The sequence below is a fragment of the Aulonocara sp. 'chitande type north' Nkhata Bay genome, linkage group LG16, assembly GCF_057382095.1.
Source record: "Aulonocara sp. 'chitande type north' Nkhata Bay isolate Kocher_YH1m ecotype deep benthic linkage group LG16, A_spYH_male_GT1.1, whole genome shotgun sequence".
Classification (NCBI taxonomy): domain Eukaryota; kingdom Metazoa; phylum Chordata; class Actinopteri; order Cichliformes; family Cichlidae; genus Aulonocara; species Aulonocara sp. 'chitande type north' Nkhata Bay.
Window position 1 is genome coordinate 18,118,812 of NC_141359.1, and position 17,783 is coordinate 18,136,594.

The 17,783-nt window shown below is 42.8% G+C and overlaps 2 protein-coding genes across 12 annotated transcripts in view; both read left to right on the top strand.

The window, feature by feature from the left end:
* Positions 1–17,783, top strand: part of lmo7a (LIM domain 7a) — a 50,138-nt gene that overhangs the window by 22,168 nt on the left and 10,187 nt on the right. For 9 of the 11 annotated variants that reach the window (XM_086265525.1, XM_086265533.1, XM_086265522.1 and 6 more), the window contains exons 6-18: positions 3,308–3,338; positions 4,256–4,369; positions 5,281–5,500; positions 6,073–6,322; positions 10,585–10,608; positions 11,270–11,384; positions 12,234–12,373; positions 12,839–13,520; positions 13,936–14,187; positions 14,547–14,661; positions 15,701–15,862; positions 16,657–16,841; positions 16,957–17,020. In XM_086265525.1, the coding sequence (XP_086121651.1) occupies positions 3,308–3,338; positions 4,256–4,369; positions 5,281–5,500; positions 6,073–6,322; positions 10,585–10,608; positions 11,270–11,384; positions 12,234–12,373; positions 12,839–13,520; positions 13,936–14,187; positions 14,547–14,661; positions 15,701–15,862; positions 16,657–16,841; positions 16,957–17,020 (2,354 nt within the window). The remainder of the gene's footprint in view (positions 1–3,307; positions 3,339–4,255; positions 4,370–5,280; positions 5,501–6,072; positions 6,323–10,584; positions 10,609–11,269; positions 11,385–12,233; positions 12,374–12,838; positions 13,521–13,935; positions 14,188–14,546; positions 14,662–15,700; positions 15,863–16,656; positions 16,842–16,956; positions 17,021–17,783) is intronic. The other 2 variants (XM_086265528.1, XM_086265523.1) reach the window with 2 other exon arrangements.
* LOC147311280 (LIM domain only protein 7-like) lies at positions 6,916–10,574 on the top strand. Its single transcript, XM_086265534.1, has 3 exons — positions 6,916–7,637; positions 7,889–8,035; positions 8,522–10,574. Exons 1-3 carry the CDS (start codon positions 7,339–7,341, stop codon positions 9,315–9,317), a joined length of 1,242 nt encoding a protein of 413 aa, XP_086121660.1. The 5' UTR covers positions 6,916–7,338; the 3' UTR covers positions 9,318–10,574.

Here is a 17,783-nt window from a genome sequence, read left to right on the forward strand (position 1 = left end):
GTTTGATGTCGTTATTGGCTGTAAACAGACTGATACTAGAGACAGATACAGGTTGGAATACATTTATCTGTAGATTTTATTATTATCTACTTAGTCTATCGTTCTGCCTCTGTTACAACACAGGGAAGTGATTGAATTAGATAATTTCCTTTGCTCTCTCTTAGAAAGTTATTTGTGTAACATTTGAATATTTGTTTGTGTTTCTTCAGTTTATCTGACTTCTTTCTGCCCTTTTGTCTCCTTTTTCTCAATTTTGGCAGCATTTACTATTCGACTCCTTTAGGTCAAATTAAAGTAGCTGATAGTAATAGCTGAAACTGTGCCATGTAAATAAAAACATCTTGTTGGGGAAAAACTAATTTTGATTTGGTTGTAGAGGCTTGTGTTTATCTTTCCAATGGCTGTGTAGTAGACGTTGCTGACTTGCCTACGTGTTGTCTTGGGTACTTGTGTGCGGCGCAAGTTTAAAGAACGCCGTCTGAAGTGATGAGGGATTGGTCGTTACGTGTTCTTTGCCTTGGCCAAAAGTGTGGTGGTGCAAAAGTCTGTGTAAACATGTAGCAAATAACACTTGTGAATGATAAGACTGTCTTATAATTTTGTCAAGCTTGATGGTTTCCTGTCAGAGCTTTGTTTGCTCACTGTATAGCATGTATAGTTTTTCATAGGACCATAAACCAATCCTATATGACTTCCTGAATAACCTCTTTTTACCTCTTTTGACACACAAGAAGACACTTGCATATATTTTAGCAGCCACGATACATATAAAAAAAGAAGCATAAAACACAAATGTTTGTTTTTTTTCCCCCCCTTGAAACCTAATAAATCACAATAAACTGATTATACTACTTTAGAGTATCTTTTTCCTAGCTTGTACTTTCTGTTTAGAACTGGTGTGCATCAGACTCCAGCAGTGTCCGTGCTCAATCATATGAGTACTCAGCTGATTCTAACAAGCTACAGCAAAGTCCCGAGGCTCCAGAGAACTAGAAATAGCCCCATTTTATCTTCTCTGCTCGTGTATAAATGGGCATTACGAGAAATGCTGGTAGTTTTGGTATACAACGCCCACTTTTTTGGACCTGGCTGCCGCTGCTATAATCTTAGACTTTGTGCCCATGTTCCAAGCCACACAAGGGCATTTTTTTTTATCCATCTCTTTTACTGGGGCCATAAATATTTCTCAGTGTTCCAAACTGGTAAATGTCCATTTCAGTTTGCAGTGTTGGCAAATCAGCATTTTGGAAACCCCTGGTGTGAGATGACGCTTGCTAGTGGGAAAGTTGATCAGCTTCCCATCCAGCTGTTTGTGGTGAAAGAAGTGTTAGAGCCTTTAGATAGGTAAAAGTACCGGCGGCAGTGGAAAAATACTCGAGCAGAAGTACAGAAGCATTGTCAGCAACATACTGTTTATCATAATAAATACAGAGTTTTACACCATATGCCATTCCTGACATAAACTAGGGAGTGTGAGGAGTATACCAGCTTGTGACTTCAGGAAACTTTCTCCTCCTAGTCTTGCTCATATGCATGTAAGGCAAGTGGGTTAACTACTGCACTAGCCACAAGCTACAACTCAAGAAGGTAAAGCACGTCATCTACTAATCAGATCATCAGTGGTTTAATTGCTGACACGTGGGAACACTGAAGTGATCCCTATCCATAAACTGGAGTGTGAGTGGGTGCATGAATGTTAGACAAAGTGCATAAAGGGGATTTTTTTTCCTTTCCACTGTTGCCAAATGCTTGCTCATAGGCATCGTGTAATTGTGAGAGTTTCTTTCTAATATTATAGAGTCTAATATTCTAATATTCTAGTCTTTACCTTACAATATAAAGGCGACTATTGATGAGAATTGGTGCTATATAAGTAAAACTGAATTGAATGGAATTAAATAGCCGTTAAATAAAAAGGTGTTTGTAGAGCACAAGCGGAGCTACTTCTTCCACATGCAGTGTGGTACTATAGTTCATGGGTCTCTTTCAGAGGAAGAAATTGAAAGTTTATGATGATGAACTTGACAGAAAGTGGTTTTTTTTTTTAGTAATTTAATAAGTTACTGGGTATGTACTCTTGAACAGTTCATTCAATATATCTGATTCCATGAAAAGGGGGAGGTCACTCAGATGAATATGCAACATCTGACATTGGCTTGTTTGGAAACTACCTGTTTAAGTCCTACATGGTGCTTTTGTTGTAAAAAAAAATGTTTTCAATGTAAAATCTTAAGAATAACCAAATATATTAAATACATTCAGAGTACAATAATAAAAAGTACAGTATTTTCTCTCAGTATCTCTGTACTCTGCAGTGTACTTCAGAACAGCATTTACATGTTTATTTTTAGCTCTTATTTCTCTACTGAGCAATTCAGTTGTTCCTTTCTGTCCTTTGGCCTGAAAAATATGGATTCAAATATCCGTCCTTGCTTTGTTTCCTTTATCTGAACCCAGCAAACCCATAGAAGCCTAAACATTTCTGGTTTTAGGTACTGATGTACAGCATCATCATTGTCTTGGCAGGTTTATTGGTTACATTGCATGCATGGCATGCATGGAAAAAGTCTCGCTGTAACCCAAGTTCTCATTGTTAGACAGAGGTGTGTTTGCCTGTGGTATTACAAAGATGCAGAAATGTGCAACGTGAACAGGAGATGTAAAGCAGACTGTAAATCTTCTCGTGAAATCATTATGGTTACTGTTTATGATGCATTTCTGTTTGCCAACATCTCAAGACAGACATTAAGGTCATGATAGGTGACAAGTACACAGACTACCAAGGGTAATAGGCTGCAGCTTGAGACTGTGAGTTTTGTTTGGTTTCACAGGAGCTTCCAGTTTCCTGGGAAAGTTGGCTTACTGACACAGTTTGACTCTGAATCCCCAGAAATATGAGTGAAATATTAAACAGAGCCTTGTTTGGTGATAAATTAGCAGCTGCTGGGCTTATCTTTATTCCACATCGTGACCAAGAACCCATTTATGTCCCTAAAGTTTAACTAAATGATAGCGCAATTGCTCAGATGTTGCGATTAGCTTGAAATTAGGTGCTCAGATGTGACACGGATTGTTAAGCCTCAACATTTTACTTCATGGCTTTTCCCCCCACAAATATGTGTTTGTTTTTCTCACCGCCTTTTGTGTGAGAGCGAGGCTGGCAATAGTCTGGATTGTGCTCTCAGTTTCCAGCTCTTTCACTACCCGACACATAAACTCAACAACGATGCTCTGTGTTTTTTTTGTTTTGTTTTGTTTTTTACTTTCATCTTCTCTCATACACATGAACCTTCTGTTTTTCTCCCAGGGATCAAGAGACCAGCAGGAGGCTGAAAAATGTGAGTGTTTTTTTTTGTTTGTTTTTTATTTTATTTTATATATTTTATTCATTTTCAGATATTTTACAACTGGCTTATAGAATCCCATAATAGTTTGTCATTATAAATATTTATTCCAATGCAAAGATAATGCCACATAGAGCTTTATTGCTCATATTTTTGGAAGGTTAGACAAAGGAGGAAGAAACTGAGAGACTCGCGTGATAATGCTTCACAGATTCACAATTTGAATGTATTGATTAGACATTTAAAGTCTTAACTCCACAGGTCACAAGAATGCCATAACCTCCTACACTTAACCTCCTTTAATGAGGGTCATGCAAGGAGATAGGTAAACCTCTCCTCCTTATTTTATTTAGGTGCAATGCCGAAAAACAGCTACTGCAATTTATTTGCATCTACAGAATAAATTGAGGAAAAAAATGACAAATGATCACCTCATAACTTTTAAAATTTTAAATTCATTAAGAATGTATACATGTTCACTAGAGGATGTTTGCCCCTTTTTATGTAAAAAAAAAAAAAAAAAAAAAGTCAACACCAACCGTGATAACTTTCTGACATAAAAAACCAAAGCGCTGACACGCCACTTTAAACGGTATCATGTGTAATGGGGTTATAGCTTTGTTGGTTTACTGTTTGCCTTAGTGCACCAGTCTCCTGTCCAGCATATAAATGCACAGACAAACAACAACAGAGTATTCTGGATGAGCCTGGAAATTAGAGCATGGCTCTAGGTGATCTGACCCTCATCAAAGCAGGGCTGCAACTATCATAACAATCGACTGCTTTAGCACTGCACAGCACATTGATCCCTGACATTTGTACAGGTAAAGCTGTAGTGATAACCTGATGTATAGATATAGGTTTCTCATAAAAATAATGAAGGTATAATCTCTTTTGTTTTCTCTTTCCAGGTATTGATCACCATTTACTGGTTAGGTAGAAGAGCTCAGTGTGACTGCTTCTATGATGGACCTTACTTGAACTTCAAGGCATTTGAGGGTTTATTGGGCACAGCACTATACAAGGTAAATTCCCAGAAGTGTGTTCTCTCTATCTCATTCATGAAACACGAGCTGAATTTCCTTGTGGACAGCAGAAATGGCAGGACTAGAAATCCTCTTCTATAGCCGCTGTCTTGTTACTGTATCCTCCCTGGTATGAAGAATATGAGGCAGAAGAATGACAGCAATAGGCCGAGGGGGACGCAGTGTGCTAGCCACGAAAACCAAAGCTACGTAGAGTCATAAAAGACCCGATCCCTTGACTCAACTATTTTAATGTTGTTTACAACATGCTGTTCGCATAGTTTTGCAAGTGAAAATAGCCACGTCTTTTCTTGAAGAAGCCTCGTTTCCGCCCGTGCCTGTGCCAGTGTTGAATTTGGCGCTTTGCTTTCACATAGATTTATAGGTTGGTGTGCAAGACCTCTCCACCGATTTTCAGTAATAGCAGTGGGATGCAGCGTATTTTGTACGTTTAGCCACGATAATCCAAGTTCAGTGGCGCAGGGTTAGGCTGAGTTTGCTTTGCGGACTCGCATTGTCTGGTAGGATTTGGCAGATTACAGATGTGAAAATCATTTTCTCTTTAAAGTGGTTGACAAGTTTTTGCTCGTCTGGGGCTTGCTTATGCGTTTATGTGCGATGACATTCTTTTCACGCAGTAAACACAGCCGTCGAGGGCGTGCGAATCGTGACACTGTTTATTTTGACAAAGATGGGAGAGAAGAGAAAACAGTGAAGTTATCCCATTTAAATGGCACTCCTTTATATATGGTATGGAAGCGTATGCTTATAGTAACTTTGTCTGCGAGAATGAGAGGCCAGACAAAACAGACCACTCACTCTCTACCTGGGAGATCTCACCACACACACAGTGGAGATAAATATTGTAATTGGCACCCTATTATCTGAATGTTTTTGTGTGTGTGTGAAAGGCTCTGCAGGATTCTTCCAGTCAGAAAAGCAGCAACGTCCGAGACAGCGGTTTTGGAGACAATTGGTACTCTGAGCGAGAGGAGCTCTCCCATCTGAGAGGAGGAGGAGGAGGTGGTGGTGGTAGACACAGGAGGGACGACTCCCTGGACAGCTTGGATTCGTTGGGTTCCCGACCCCACAGCATCTCATCTGACACCACTCTTAAAGGCAGCAGCGAGGGTAGGAGACATCATTTCATTTCCATCCACATCTTGGTGACAAATTTCGTCTTTCTTTTTATCTTCCTAAAGCTGATTATTTGTCAGGACACAGCGTGACATTAGAGAGTGGTTCTCACGCTTTTCGCTTGTTTGTTCTCAAATTGTCTCTCTGCTTGAATATTTATAATCCAGCTCATCTGTGTAGAAACTCAAATATTTGTGAACAGGGAAGACACACTGCCTCAGAACCACAGAGTTGACACCCATTTGTGAAAACAAATGCCTATTGCCACCTAGTGGTATGCTTTTGAAAGTGAATACCAACATGTGATGATATTGACTTAAAGAAGGGGAAACTGCTGGCAGATGATCTCAGAGCAGTTCCTCCATGCACAGTGGAGGTCAGTGAGACATTCCACAGCCGTCCACACCGGCCTGTAAATGAGGAGGCCTCTGTCCCCACACCCTGCACCCCTCTGTTACTCATCCAAAGTCACGCCAAAACACACAATATACTCCTCTCGCTCTTTTCTCTGTTCTCCCACTTTCTTCCCTAATCCTTACACCTGTTTTTCCTCTTTCATGGTCCAGGTTGTTGTAGCGATACCGAGGCAGACTCTGTCTTCAAGATGACCGAGAACAAGGACAATCTCAGCTACCGCCGGTCGGCAGTCGTCGCACCGAAAACCACCACGCAGTTTAACCAGTTCCTGCCCACTAAAGACAAAGCTTCTGGCTACGTGCCTGCTCCACTAAGGAAGAAACGGGCCGAACGTAATGAGGACAACCGGCGCAGCTGGGCCAGCAGCAGTTTCGCAGAGGATGAAAGCTCTCTCACCAGGTAGCACAACAATCCATGCACATTGTTCTGTTTGAAGGTGCTCTTTCTCATCTGAGCTGTTTTTTATTCCTCTTACCTTTTGGTTATTATAACAAAAGATATCTTGACTCCATGTTCGTGCTTCAAAGGCTTGAAGTTTACTCGGTAGCTCTTTGTTTCTCCTTTCTCATCGCTGTGTTGTCTATGAATGGCCGACGGTGTTGTCTCTCATTTTTGTTGTGGAATGACTGCCTTGGTGAAATAAGGGTGTCCCCTGGCTGCTACGGAGACAGTCAAGTATCCCAGAGTGCCTTCTCTGACGCGCATCTCCAGTGGGCCCGCGAGTATGAAAGTGGCAGTGACTCGGACACAGACCGACCGGACCCCGATCTCGTTCTGGATGACCTGGCCAGTAGGCGCTTCCACAGCCCCTCCCCTGCTCCTCCCACCAACTTCGCCTTACCCATCAGTCCTCAGGTTGGGGGACGGGTGGCTGGAGGCAGGGGGGACACCTTGCCCAAGGTCACTATAACTCCCACTGTTGTCCCTCAACAAAACGTGGCCTGCCTCAGGTCAGAGAACATGAAGCAACGGCGTGACTTTGATGTGCCTGCTTGATAAAAGCAAACAAGAATGCTTTTCTTACCCTCAGTTTGCATGGTTAGTTGTAACCATGAGCAGTGGCTTTTTGTCATAGTGTGCTGCCTCTAACAATTTTGCAGTCTTCAGTTTGGTGCTTTTGTTCAAAGAGCTTTGCGTTTTTAAAGATATAGCATGCCCTCATTTGCTTCTTTTCAGCTTGGAGGAGTGATTTGAGTTGGCAGGACAAGTCCACAAATCAATTTTTGCCTCCCAGCTTGACGTTGAGCTTGCATTGGTTTGATATTCCTTGCGTCATTTCATTTGCGGTTGTTGTGATGGACAAATATATATATCCTTTTTTTTTTTTTTGGTGTGACCTGTGTGCCAAAAAATAAGGTTTTGACACTTGTGGTTGGCTGTCTCTCTTGAGCAGCAGCAGCATCAGCAGAGGGGAAATGCAACCCCCCCGGCACGGTTCAGTGAGGGTGGACCACCGCCGAGGCGTGTCCACTGACAGCTTGTTCAGGGAGGTATATGACGACTCTGAGGATGAGGATGATGAGGTGGGCTATGCTGACCCTGTCCAAGATGATCTCTATGCCCGTAAGATGGGTATCAAACCTCTGCCTACAAGTAGTGTATCTTATGACAAGTTCTTACCCAAATTCTGGACACCAGAAGAAGACATTCACATTCAGAAGATCAAACTGGGCTCTCAGAGGAGACCCTGGTACAAGAAGATACAAGGCTTCAGGTGTGTGAGGGCATACATTAATACTCATATATATACACAATCCTTTCTTTCTTCCTATCTATAGCTTGATTTTGCTGACCTTAAATAACTGCATGCCAATCTAACCTTTCAGATTAGAAATCTGTGATTCTGTGGTTCACTGTTTTCCAGATTCCAGCCTATATTTCCTTTAACTTTTCCTACCGTTGTTTCTTCTCTAATTTCATCCACCTTTTGTCTTCCTCTGTCCTTTCTTCTTTCGTCGGCTGTAGCCATAAGAAGTCAGGCTCTTCGTCAGATGACTCAGACTGTGACATCAGCCCCTGGCTCTCCTCCGCCCCCTCTCCCTCTGGCCCATCTCCCTCTCATACCCGCACACACGAGGCTTCAGCTCACACCACCCTTGTTGTGGGGAAAAGGTCGATACAGCTGCATGATTGTGATGATGCTGGAATATTTTAAAGCATCCAGATTTTTATAAGAAAATATAACTGACTCCTGTTGGGGCTCTGTTTCTGACGAGCTCCTGGAAAATAATACTAATGATAAAATGTATCCTCAGGCGACGGGAGCAGCCCTAACATGCTTTATAATGTAGTTTGCTTCCTTTGACCTTAGTGGAAATAGGCTGTGTCAATATTAATCTATTTATATTACAGCCTATTCAAGCCTAGACTTTTTCCTTTTTCTTTTTTCCTTTTTTTTTTTGTAGAAAGCAGCATTGCAGTTTGATTTCCTAACAGTGTGACTGTAAAATCCACATTTGATCAACTTCTGTTTGAATCAAATGTCACCACTGTGGCTGCTTGTTGTATCTTTTCCTCCTTTTTTTGCTCTTTGATCCGGTTCACACGCATGCACTCACCACCTCTCTGTCCTTTTCTCTCCTTCTGCCTACTCTGCAGTCCTCATGTTCAACCACACACTCCTCCACAGCATCCCAAGTCCCCTCTCTTAGAGACCCCCCCACTGGTATTTGCCCCTGTGGACCCCACCTCAGGTCCCAGACTGGTGAAAGGGGAGAAGTGGATGCTCCTGGGGCGCCAAGACCCCCGGGAGCCCCCGGACCCCATTGATTATGAAAGTATTTGCCCGGACTTGGAGAATGATGACATGTTTGCCAGGCGAACCCTTGCCTTCCAGTCCAACACAAACTTGGCTAAACTGAAGACTCTGCTGACTTGCAGACATCGCCGCTGCACCTCTGAGCCGCAGCTCAACATTGTCACCCAGAAACCCGTTCGTGGAGGCGCCGAGGAAACTGAGTTCCCAGACATTGAGCAGGACGATGTGGTGTTTCGTAGGGAGAAAACCCAGCAGGCACAGCAACAGCGACCACTCTCAGGAGCACCTGACAACTATGCCCCGATGCCCATCCCAGAGCCTTGGGCACTGCCTCCTGACCTCAAGTCCAGACTCCTCTGCCCCCCATGTCCCCTGACTCATAAAGCAGCAATACCGAACCTGAATGAAGTTGATAAGGAGACCCGTCCTGAAACGGATGACATGCTAATTCGAAAGTTCAGAATCTGTTCTGATCAGAGCCAGAGCTCCGCTTCATCAGCCAGTCAGAAAACCCCTTCAGTGCCTTCTTCCTGTAGCAAAGAGGACCTGCAGAAGTGGCAGGCAATCAGGGAAGCTAGTCAGTTAAGACATAAGAAAAGGCTTTTGGTGGAAAGGCTAGCTGCTCTGAAGCTGTAAAGGAAAAAAAAGATTGACGTAAGAGTGGCTGTAGACTTTTTTCCTGCATGTTTGTCTTGTTGTTTCTGTGCCATTTCAGACTTTCAGTAATTTTTGTTTGATACTGAATTGTTCTGTTCTGGCTGAGATTTGATTTAAAGTCCTTCACAGTCAGCGAGGCGAGTTTTACACAGTTAAATGCTTGTTTCTTGATCAGACATGGGTATTTCAAAGTAAGAGTGAAGAAAATGTGGTGAAATTAACCACAACAGCAGCTTAGAACTTGTTCTAAATGTTTGTTGTTCCCTCAGAGTTGAGTGCTTGATGTGGTCAATTTTACTTCTCAAACTCATGGCGTGTAAAGACTGAGACATTACCTGCACAATAAACCAACCAAGATTGTGTATTTTGAGTTGTGATGCATTGATTTTTTTAAAAACCATAATGATTTGGTGTATCATTTGCGAAACAGCCCTGAAAAGAAATCTGCCTTTCATCTTTTCTTATCTGACAGTTTACCTACATATGGGAATTAAAACATTCATGCTTAATAAAAGGAAAAAGCAACTTGTGAGTAACTGCGCTGATTCTTTTTTTTAAACCCGCGAGTGCTCAAGCAGAGTAGAAAAGTGCAATATGGGAATTTAAAGTCCAACCTGACCTGAGCATAGTGTTGCTTTTACTCAGCACAAGGAACTTTATACAGGTCCGTGAAACTCAGAGAGCAGCAGAAAGGGTGGAAAGGTTGAATGCTGAGAAGTATCCAAACATAACATCCCCAACACTCTAACTGCACCAGTCCAACAAATTAAATATAGTCGTGTCTGTTGCGCCAACAAGAAGCACTATAGAAATTCCTCACAGCTCTGAAAGACGATGTGACTCATGCCCATAGTAACTTGAACACAAATCTTCACTGTACTGTTTGCACATGAGCGGACACACAAAAGCACACACACAGCAACCGTTTAACCTGAATTAAGCCCATTTGGATGGATGGATTTGGGGTCTGCAGAAAGCAGCCTTGTTTAGGGAAAGGTACACGTCTACACGCTTCCTCAGCCTAGTGTAACTTTAATCCTCTTGATATTAACAACAAAAACAAGCAGAGTCATGTCCTAGCTGGCCCTCTATACATTTGAAGCCCTCTTAGCTGTGAACGAGCTGGTGTGTAATAGCTTCTAATTGGTCTCAAGCTCTTGACCAAAGCACTCACTGACTCACTGTCAAACTGCAGTCGGTATAAATGTGACTTTGTTGTCTGTGGCTTTTTTTTCTGGTTTCCTAGAGAGCGCCAAGAGGGTACAGACGGGTGAGTTTCTAAAAACAAAACAAAAAAAGTGGCACGTTTGCATTTGCTCTGCCCTCTTATGGTCGCACGCTGCTGCCTCCTGCTTTTTGTGCTGCTGTTCTCACTCTCTAGCTGCTAAACGCTGACACACAACATTGACTGTTTCACGGCTCAGAGCCAAGTTCAGGGTGAGGTGAGGGGAGGTGGGCTTTGCTCCACAAAGCTCTTTTGACACAGCTTACATATAATAGTAGTGGGTTCATGCCTAAACTGCAGTGTGTCCCAGTGAGAGTTATGACACACTGTATGTAAAACTTTACAGGTAGGTGAAGTTATCTAAGTTATTTCTCCATAAGGTGGGGCTTTAAAGACTTTTGCATGATGGGAAAGACTGTTACTAACCTGAGCTTATATCACCCTCAAGGTTTGGTGGTCAGCTGGTGTGCTGGGTTTGAATACTAACTAGTTACTGCAGATACCAAAAATATTAATGGCAGGTACCCAGTGGAACTGCAGTGTCTTTGTTATGTGTTTGTATTTACAGCTTATTTAACAGGATGGAAATACACAGGACTGTGCATGCATATCTGGAGTGGATTTCCACCTGTCAGCTAAACTTCTGATGCCTTTTGATCTTTGAAAAAAAAAAAAGTCTGCTTGATCTGCTTTTTTCCCCCCGCAGGAGTAAATCAACAAGTGATGTGCACGTCGACCCCGCGGTCATCCGGCAGGTTCGCTACGAAGAGCTGCAGAAGTATCGTGAGAAGGTTAAACAGAGCGAGGATAAGTGGCAGGATGTGAGTACAATGTGCACTGATATTTGAGGATATCTGTCAGCTGCCCACTCTTCTTGCTATATGATTCAAGACATGCCTGCTTGGGCAGAAAGAAGTTTGGTTGCAGTGCAGATGAGGCGAAAGATGAGTCACACAGATCTGTGAGATCCATATGTGCTACTAGGCGAACAGGGGAGCAGGTGCTTTGGTGTGTTGGATAGCTGCAGGGTGGAAAAAAGAACAGTTTGGATTGAAATTGTAGGTGTTCAGATGTTAACTAGAGCAGCACTGCCCTCTGGCTATGGACCTGCATCATTAAAAATTGTCGCAAGAATCACTACATGCACGAAAAAAGTAGAAATAATGTGAAATGAAGGAATGATGTAAGGAAGACTTAGTCGATTAACTCTGAAATTAACTCTCAAGTTACAGTGAAAATGGAAAGTAAGCTCCAAATGGCAGTGCTGCAGTAAATTTAAACACTGCTGATCCATTGTGCATGTTCATTCTTAGCAATAAAAAGTTAATAGTAATAAAAAGTTATACACATATACACTACAGGACTGGGCTAGTGTGGTGTCATAGCAAAATAATGGAGTCTTAAAGCAGCATTTGGGTCACACAGCCCCCAACACACAGGGGAAGTGAGCCGGGAGGAGCCTAAAGCACACAAATAGAACACCTTCAAATCTCCATTTGAAGGTGTTCTCTTTTTTTCACATCTTTTTCTCCCTCCTTCTCAACTTCACTGTCCTCAGTTGTACACTTAGCTCTGCGCACACAATCAGTCTGCTTTATCTGCAGTACTTATAAATTGACTTTTTGAGATATGTTGCATGAGGTGATGAGGGCTTCTTCTTTGCACTGCAGGCCCTGAGCGACTGGAAGAGCCGACGTCGCAGTGTCAACTCTGATATAGTAAAGAAGAAGGAGGAAAGGGAGAAGATAGAGCAGATTACTTACGGCGGTGAGAAAAGGTCTAAGACCTTCAAGGAGATGCAAGAGGAGAGGTGAGGAAAAACACACAGGTCCAACAGACTTACTGCTGTAGTTGTTTTTCTGCTTTTAATTTCTGGTGATTCTGGTTTTCCTCAAAAAGGAACACTCACTACATTTATTCCTCTTTTAAACCCTTTCACCATCAGAGGGGAACCATTTGCTAAGGTAACCACATGAAAAAGTGTCTGTAATTAAGAGAGACTATGTGATTATTTGGGCAAGAGTGAATGAGGAGACCGTAATTGTGCACTGATTCACTGTGAAAGTGTTATTCAATCATGGCTTAGAACGTGCCGGTCATTTTATTTAAGTGCACATCGTTCTTGCCCTCTTATTTCTGCCCGTGCTCCGCTTTCTGCTGTCCTCGTTAACACTCCATGCCCCCACATTCATCGTTAACTTTATTCATCTAGTCCAATTTGTACCTATTTGCCTCTCATGTCCTCCCACCTTCTCTTCGTCTGTTCGCTCCACAGAGAAGGTAAAAGAAAGAGCAGCGTTGGCAGCCGTCTTGGATCTCTCTCTTTTTTAGACGACGACGACGACAACGTATTTGAAAAACCCGTCATTGCCCCACGTACCCGAGCTCTTCCTAGCCGAAGCTACACAATTGACACTTCCCAATTTTCCTATGAACCCCCCAAGCCCTCTGTGAATGACAAAGAACCTCCCATCGCTTCCCCAGCTACCGGCAGGGCTGCTTCCCCTCCCACTTCACTTGAAGTCGTGGACAGTCCCGCACTAAGCAGCTCCATCACGAACACCATCACTCCAAACAACTACAGCTCATTCAACCGCTTCCCGTCTCCAGAAGCTGTACCTTTGCAGAGGAGTACAGACTCAGAGCGCGCCAGCACAGCCAAGAAGCAGGAGGCCCCAACTGTTGTCTCCTCTTCTAGCTCCCTACCAAAGGTGCCTGAGCCAAGCCCTGCATTGTCTGGCACACAGACTGAGGTGAAGCCCCTCTCTTCTGGTCCTTTGCACACACAAGCACAGCCCAGCTCAATGGAACCCAAGCCTCCCGCGGTGTCTCGGGTTTCTTCCTCCCTGCCCAAGACCTACCAGAGATCGGATAGCGCACGTCTAACTTCAGTTGTCACACCAAGGCCCTTTGGGAGCCAGTCCTCACGCATCACATCTCTTCCCCGAGGCTTTACCGTGAGTACTAGATAGTTTTACAAGTAAACTACCAGCACAGCACAAGAACATCAAGAGGGAAGGATGTGTTTGTTTGGAAGTAAGAAATGTTTGGCAGGTAATTTGTTTTCACTACATCAGTATTGCCCAGGAGTCATATCTGATTACAGTGTGAATAATGGATGAAGCTGGTGGTTTTATTATGCTAACTCCACTACCAGAGCTGCTATTTTCAGACTATTCCACATTCATTACTAGTTACTCGTCAGGAAACTGTTTAACACATGTTTTAAAAAATAGCTGGTAACATAATTACCAGCTTTTTTAGAGTAAATTCTATCATTTTCTAATCAGCAGCCCTTTGCTGTTAAAGTTCATTTTACACTTTGTTGTAATTGAGCCTTAACGGCTGTGTTCTTTGCCACTCTACATGCAGCCCGCACAGACAGACGACTCACACAAGCGCGTCAATGGCAACGTCGATGTTTCTAAGAAGTCATCAGTGCCGAGTCGGTACCATCAGTTCATGACCTCTGAGGACGAAGCTCAGTCTAGCTCAGCACACAGCAGTGAAGAGGAGGAGGAAGAGGCGACTACGGGGAATAGCGTCAACTCTGCTCAGAGCGTCACACCTGTACCTCCACAGGTCAAGAGTGAACCTCCTGCTCCAGCCAAAGAAACCAGCCAGGTACTCGAATCTCCTCCTGCTGACAAAGCAGTAAAGCTTTTTTTGTTTTCTGTTGGTTACAATGAAAAAAACTGAACACGTTTCTTTTAGTGAATTTTTTAAATTTTCAGCATTATTAGTGTATCTTTAGCTTTGTGGTAAGTAGTCAGTAAAACTTAATGCATGAGCTCATTAGGAGTAGTGTAGTAGCTAAAGTATAGTAACAGGTTGGCATTTATTCAACAGCCATAAATGACTAATGGAAGGCTTCCCTGCCAAAGCAGGCCAACCCTGACAAGCATCTCCAGAGCAAATGGAAGTCAGCCCACATTTGTACTCTTAAAGTTCACCTCTACTCACCTATGTCGTCTGGTTTCTAGGAGAACTACTGTGAGATGCGGATCAGCCTGAACCAGAAGCCCAACAGCAGCAGAGATTTCGGTTTCCAGGCAGCCTGGGACTCAACAGGAGCTTGTGTCACATCTATCCAGCCAGGTAGCACTTCACAGGAATACTTTTTTTAAGGATTTGTATTACATAAGTAATATGTTTTTTTTCCACCATCCAACATAATGTGTGAAAGTCAGCCAAACTGACAGCATTCGCAGTACATAGGCCCCGAAGACAATAGATCAGACACACAATGCAAGTTTTTCACTCTCACTAGAACTGACTGATCTGTTCACAGATACAGTACAGTGGTAATATTGACAACCAGCGCTCCGCTCTGTTACAGTTATCTGTCAGCCTCGGTCGGTTAGTTGTCAGCAGGTTTTTGAGTCCATTGCAGTGGCGATGCCTGACTCACTGTATGTAGGGCAGCTTCTATCTGGGTCAGATCTGCTGGGTCTGAGCCTCTCCTTCTACTGAGATTCCCCACCTGCACATCACAGCATGCCAAATAAATTAGTAAAGTAATACAAACAGCCCAAAGCAATACACGAATATAGCCTTGTCATACCTGCTTACAGCTTATTTCACTGTATCTGCAGACTCTGTATGGCGTAGCGCTTGATCTTTCATTTTATTCTTATTACCGCTTACACTTGTAAATGTGCCAGTGTTAGCATGCTGACACTGGCATGCTGATAAAGTAAGACGTTTATTAAAAAAATGCAGTTCAAACACTCCATAAAACACTTTTAACTAAAATTTGACATTATGATCTTCATGAAGCTGGAATGTGTCTCCAGGACTTCTACTGAAAATACAGGCATGTTTTATATGGCGTGAAGAGTAAGTATGACTCTGTAGCTTTTATCTGTTAGACAAAATAGATAGTGTGTACCTACATTTACATGTTACATGTTAACTGGGAAGAATAATGCTCATATAACATTGAATTGTTTAACTGTGAGCTTTTTTTGTAGGGGGATAAAACAGGTGGGATGAAATCTTGTCTTCCAAAAGTCAGTTTTAGTGACATTACATTCCCAGTTTTATATAAGAAACACAAGTGGGAATTATGATGGTCAAAACAAGTGTGGAATCAAGTAAAATTTCAGCTTATGACTCTGACCTGTGCCCACTGTAGGCAGCCCGGCTGAGATGTGCCAGCTTCAGACTGGAGACAAGGTGCTGAAGGTGAACGGGCACAAGGTGGCAGACATGAGCTACACCGAGTGGAAGTCCCACATGGATGAGGCTCTGCAGGAGGGCAGTCTGGTCATGGATATAAGGCGTCATGGGCAGAACAGTGAGTAGTCTGAACCCTGCCTGTTTTTGCTTGCGTGACAGCCAGAGAAGGAAAGTGAAAAGTTTTTGAGGGCTGCATTCCCGGACTGGGAGCACTGCTTATGCTGCTTGGGTTGCTAAACAGTTTTGACACTCTAAATTGGTCTGTAGCCTGTTGTGAATTCATCCATAAATGAGCTCATGACAGGCTAAATGATGAAGGACTTGTGAGTTATCTTTGCTCATCTGGTGAAGAAAGACTGTTATTGTTTTGATTTCTGTGGGATTTTTTTTGTTTAATTGCTTCCCTCTTCCCCCCTTATGTAGTTATTTCTTCTTTCTGCTCGCTATTCCACCCCAGTGTTTTTCCTTCTAGAGAACTAACCCAGCTCAGATCTATAGGCCTATAAGTGTGTGGTGTTTTCAGTGTTACTGTTACAGGTTTACTTTATTTTGGACTATCAGTGTCACATTAGTTCACACAGTATTGCTAACTTTAACTAACTCACAATATTAGTTAATTACAGGTGTCCAGTGGTTGTGAGCCTATTAGAAACGGTGTTTGGGTTAATGGGGGCTTTAATGGGCTGCATGGCTGGGGAAGGAGGTTACTCTGTCTCCCCCTGCTGCACTCTATAATAACAACATAACAGCGCGCTTATCCCCTTGCTTTATAGCTTTCTTTATGCAGACGTTGTATATGTTCACATATATAGAAGCCTGGCAACAAGAAAAAAACCAAAAAAACCCGCACAAAACACATGGTTTATGTGCAAACACATCATATTTTTATGCTGTTACATTGTCTGCGCGCAGACTGGGACAGAGTTCAACCTTCCCTGCCATTTAAAAGCCATAAGACCATCAATCTGACCAGTACGGATCATCCAATGCTTGTAGGTTCCCAAGAAAAAAGCACAATCAGCTCCAGCCTGGATTTTACTTCAAACACTCCAGCAGAAACGCTGACGTTCAAAGAGACCCCGGCTCATCCCGTTAGCGTAAGTGACTCAGAATCACCTTGACTGACTCAGACTTGATTAGCCTTTATTTCTGTATTGTTCCCCAGCCTTGTGGCTTTTTAATGAGTGTGCACCCCACGATGTCTCCCTGCAGGAAGTGGCTTCAAACGGAGTTAATGGAGGTTTCCGAGAGGAGCCGGTGACCATGAGGAAAAAAGGTAAAGAGCAGAGCGCACAGTCAGAAAGGTTATGAAATTGATCTTGATTATTTCTGGACTGAATACAAAAATACATCAGTAGGAGTTGCTGGTTTGACTTTGTCTTGTTTTTCACGTTACTTTGTACAGCTCCAAAAGAGTTGACATGCTGTGTAAAATGTGAAAAAACACACTGGAATGAGTTGCTAGTCTCATAAAACCGTATTTTATTCACAGTACAACACAGGAAGTATATCAAATGTTTTAACTGAGAAAATATCCCATTTTAAGAAAAAAGATAGTAGATCTTAAATTTGATGATAACAACACATCTCAGAAGTTTGGAGGGGGAAATGTAAGTGGTACAAAAGAAACAACTTGAGGAAAATTTTTAAGCTAACCCGATTTTACAGCAACAGATTAGTGACCTGACAGGGTATGGAAAGAGGATCTTAGAGAGGCAGAGCTTCTCGGCAGTAAAGATGAAAAACTGTCTACAAATTGTGGAACGATTTCATGTAAGTTTGTTTAAAATTGGCTGATGCAAAGTGGAAAACTTTCCCCTGGTCAGGCAAATCGAACTTTGAAATTCCTGTTGGAAAACAGGGATGCTGTGTCGTTGAGTTTAAAGAGAAGAAGGACCACGTGGCTTGGTATCAGCGCTCAGTTCTGATGGTGTGGGAGTGGATTATTGCTTATGGAACTGGTAGCTTGTACATCTGCCAAAAAGTATATCCAGGTTTTAGAGCAACAGCTTAAGAGTCAGACAATGGATTTTTCAGGG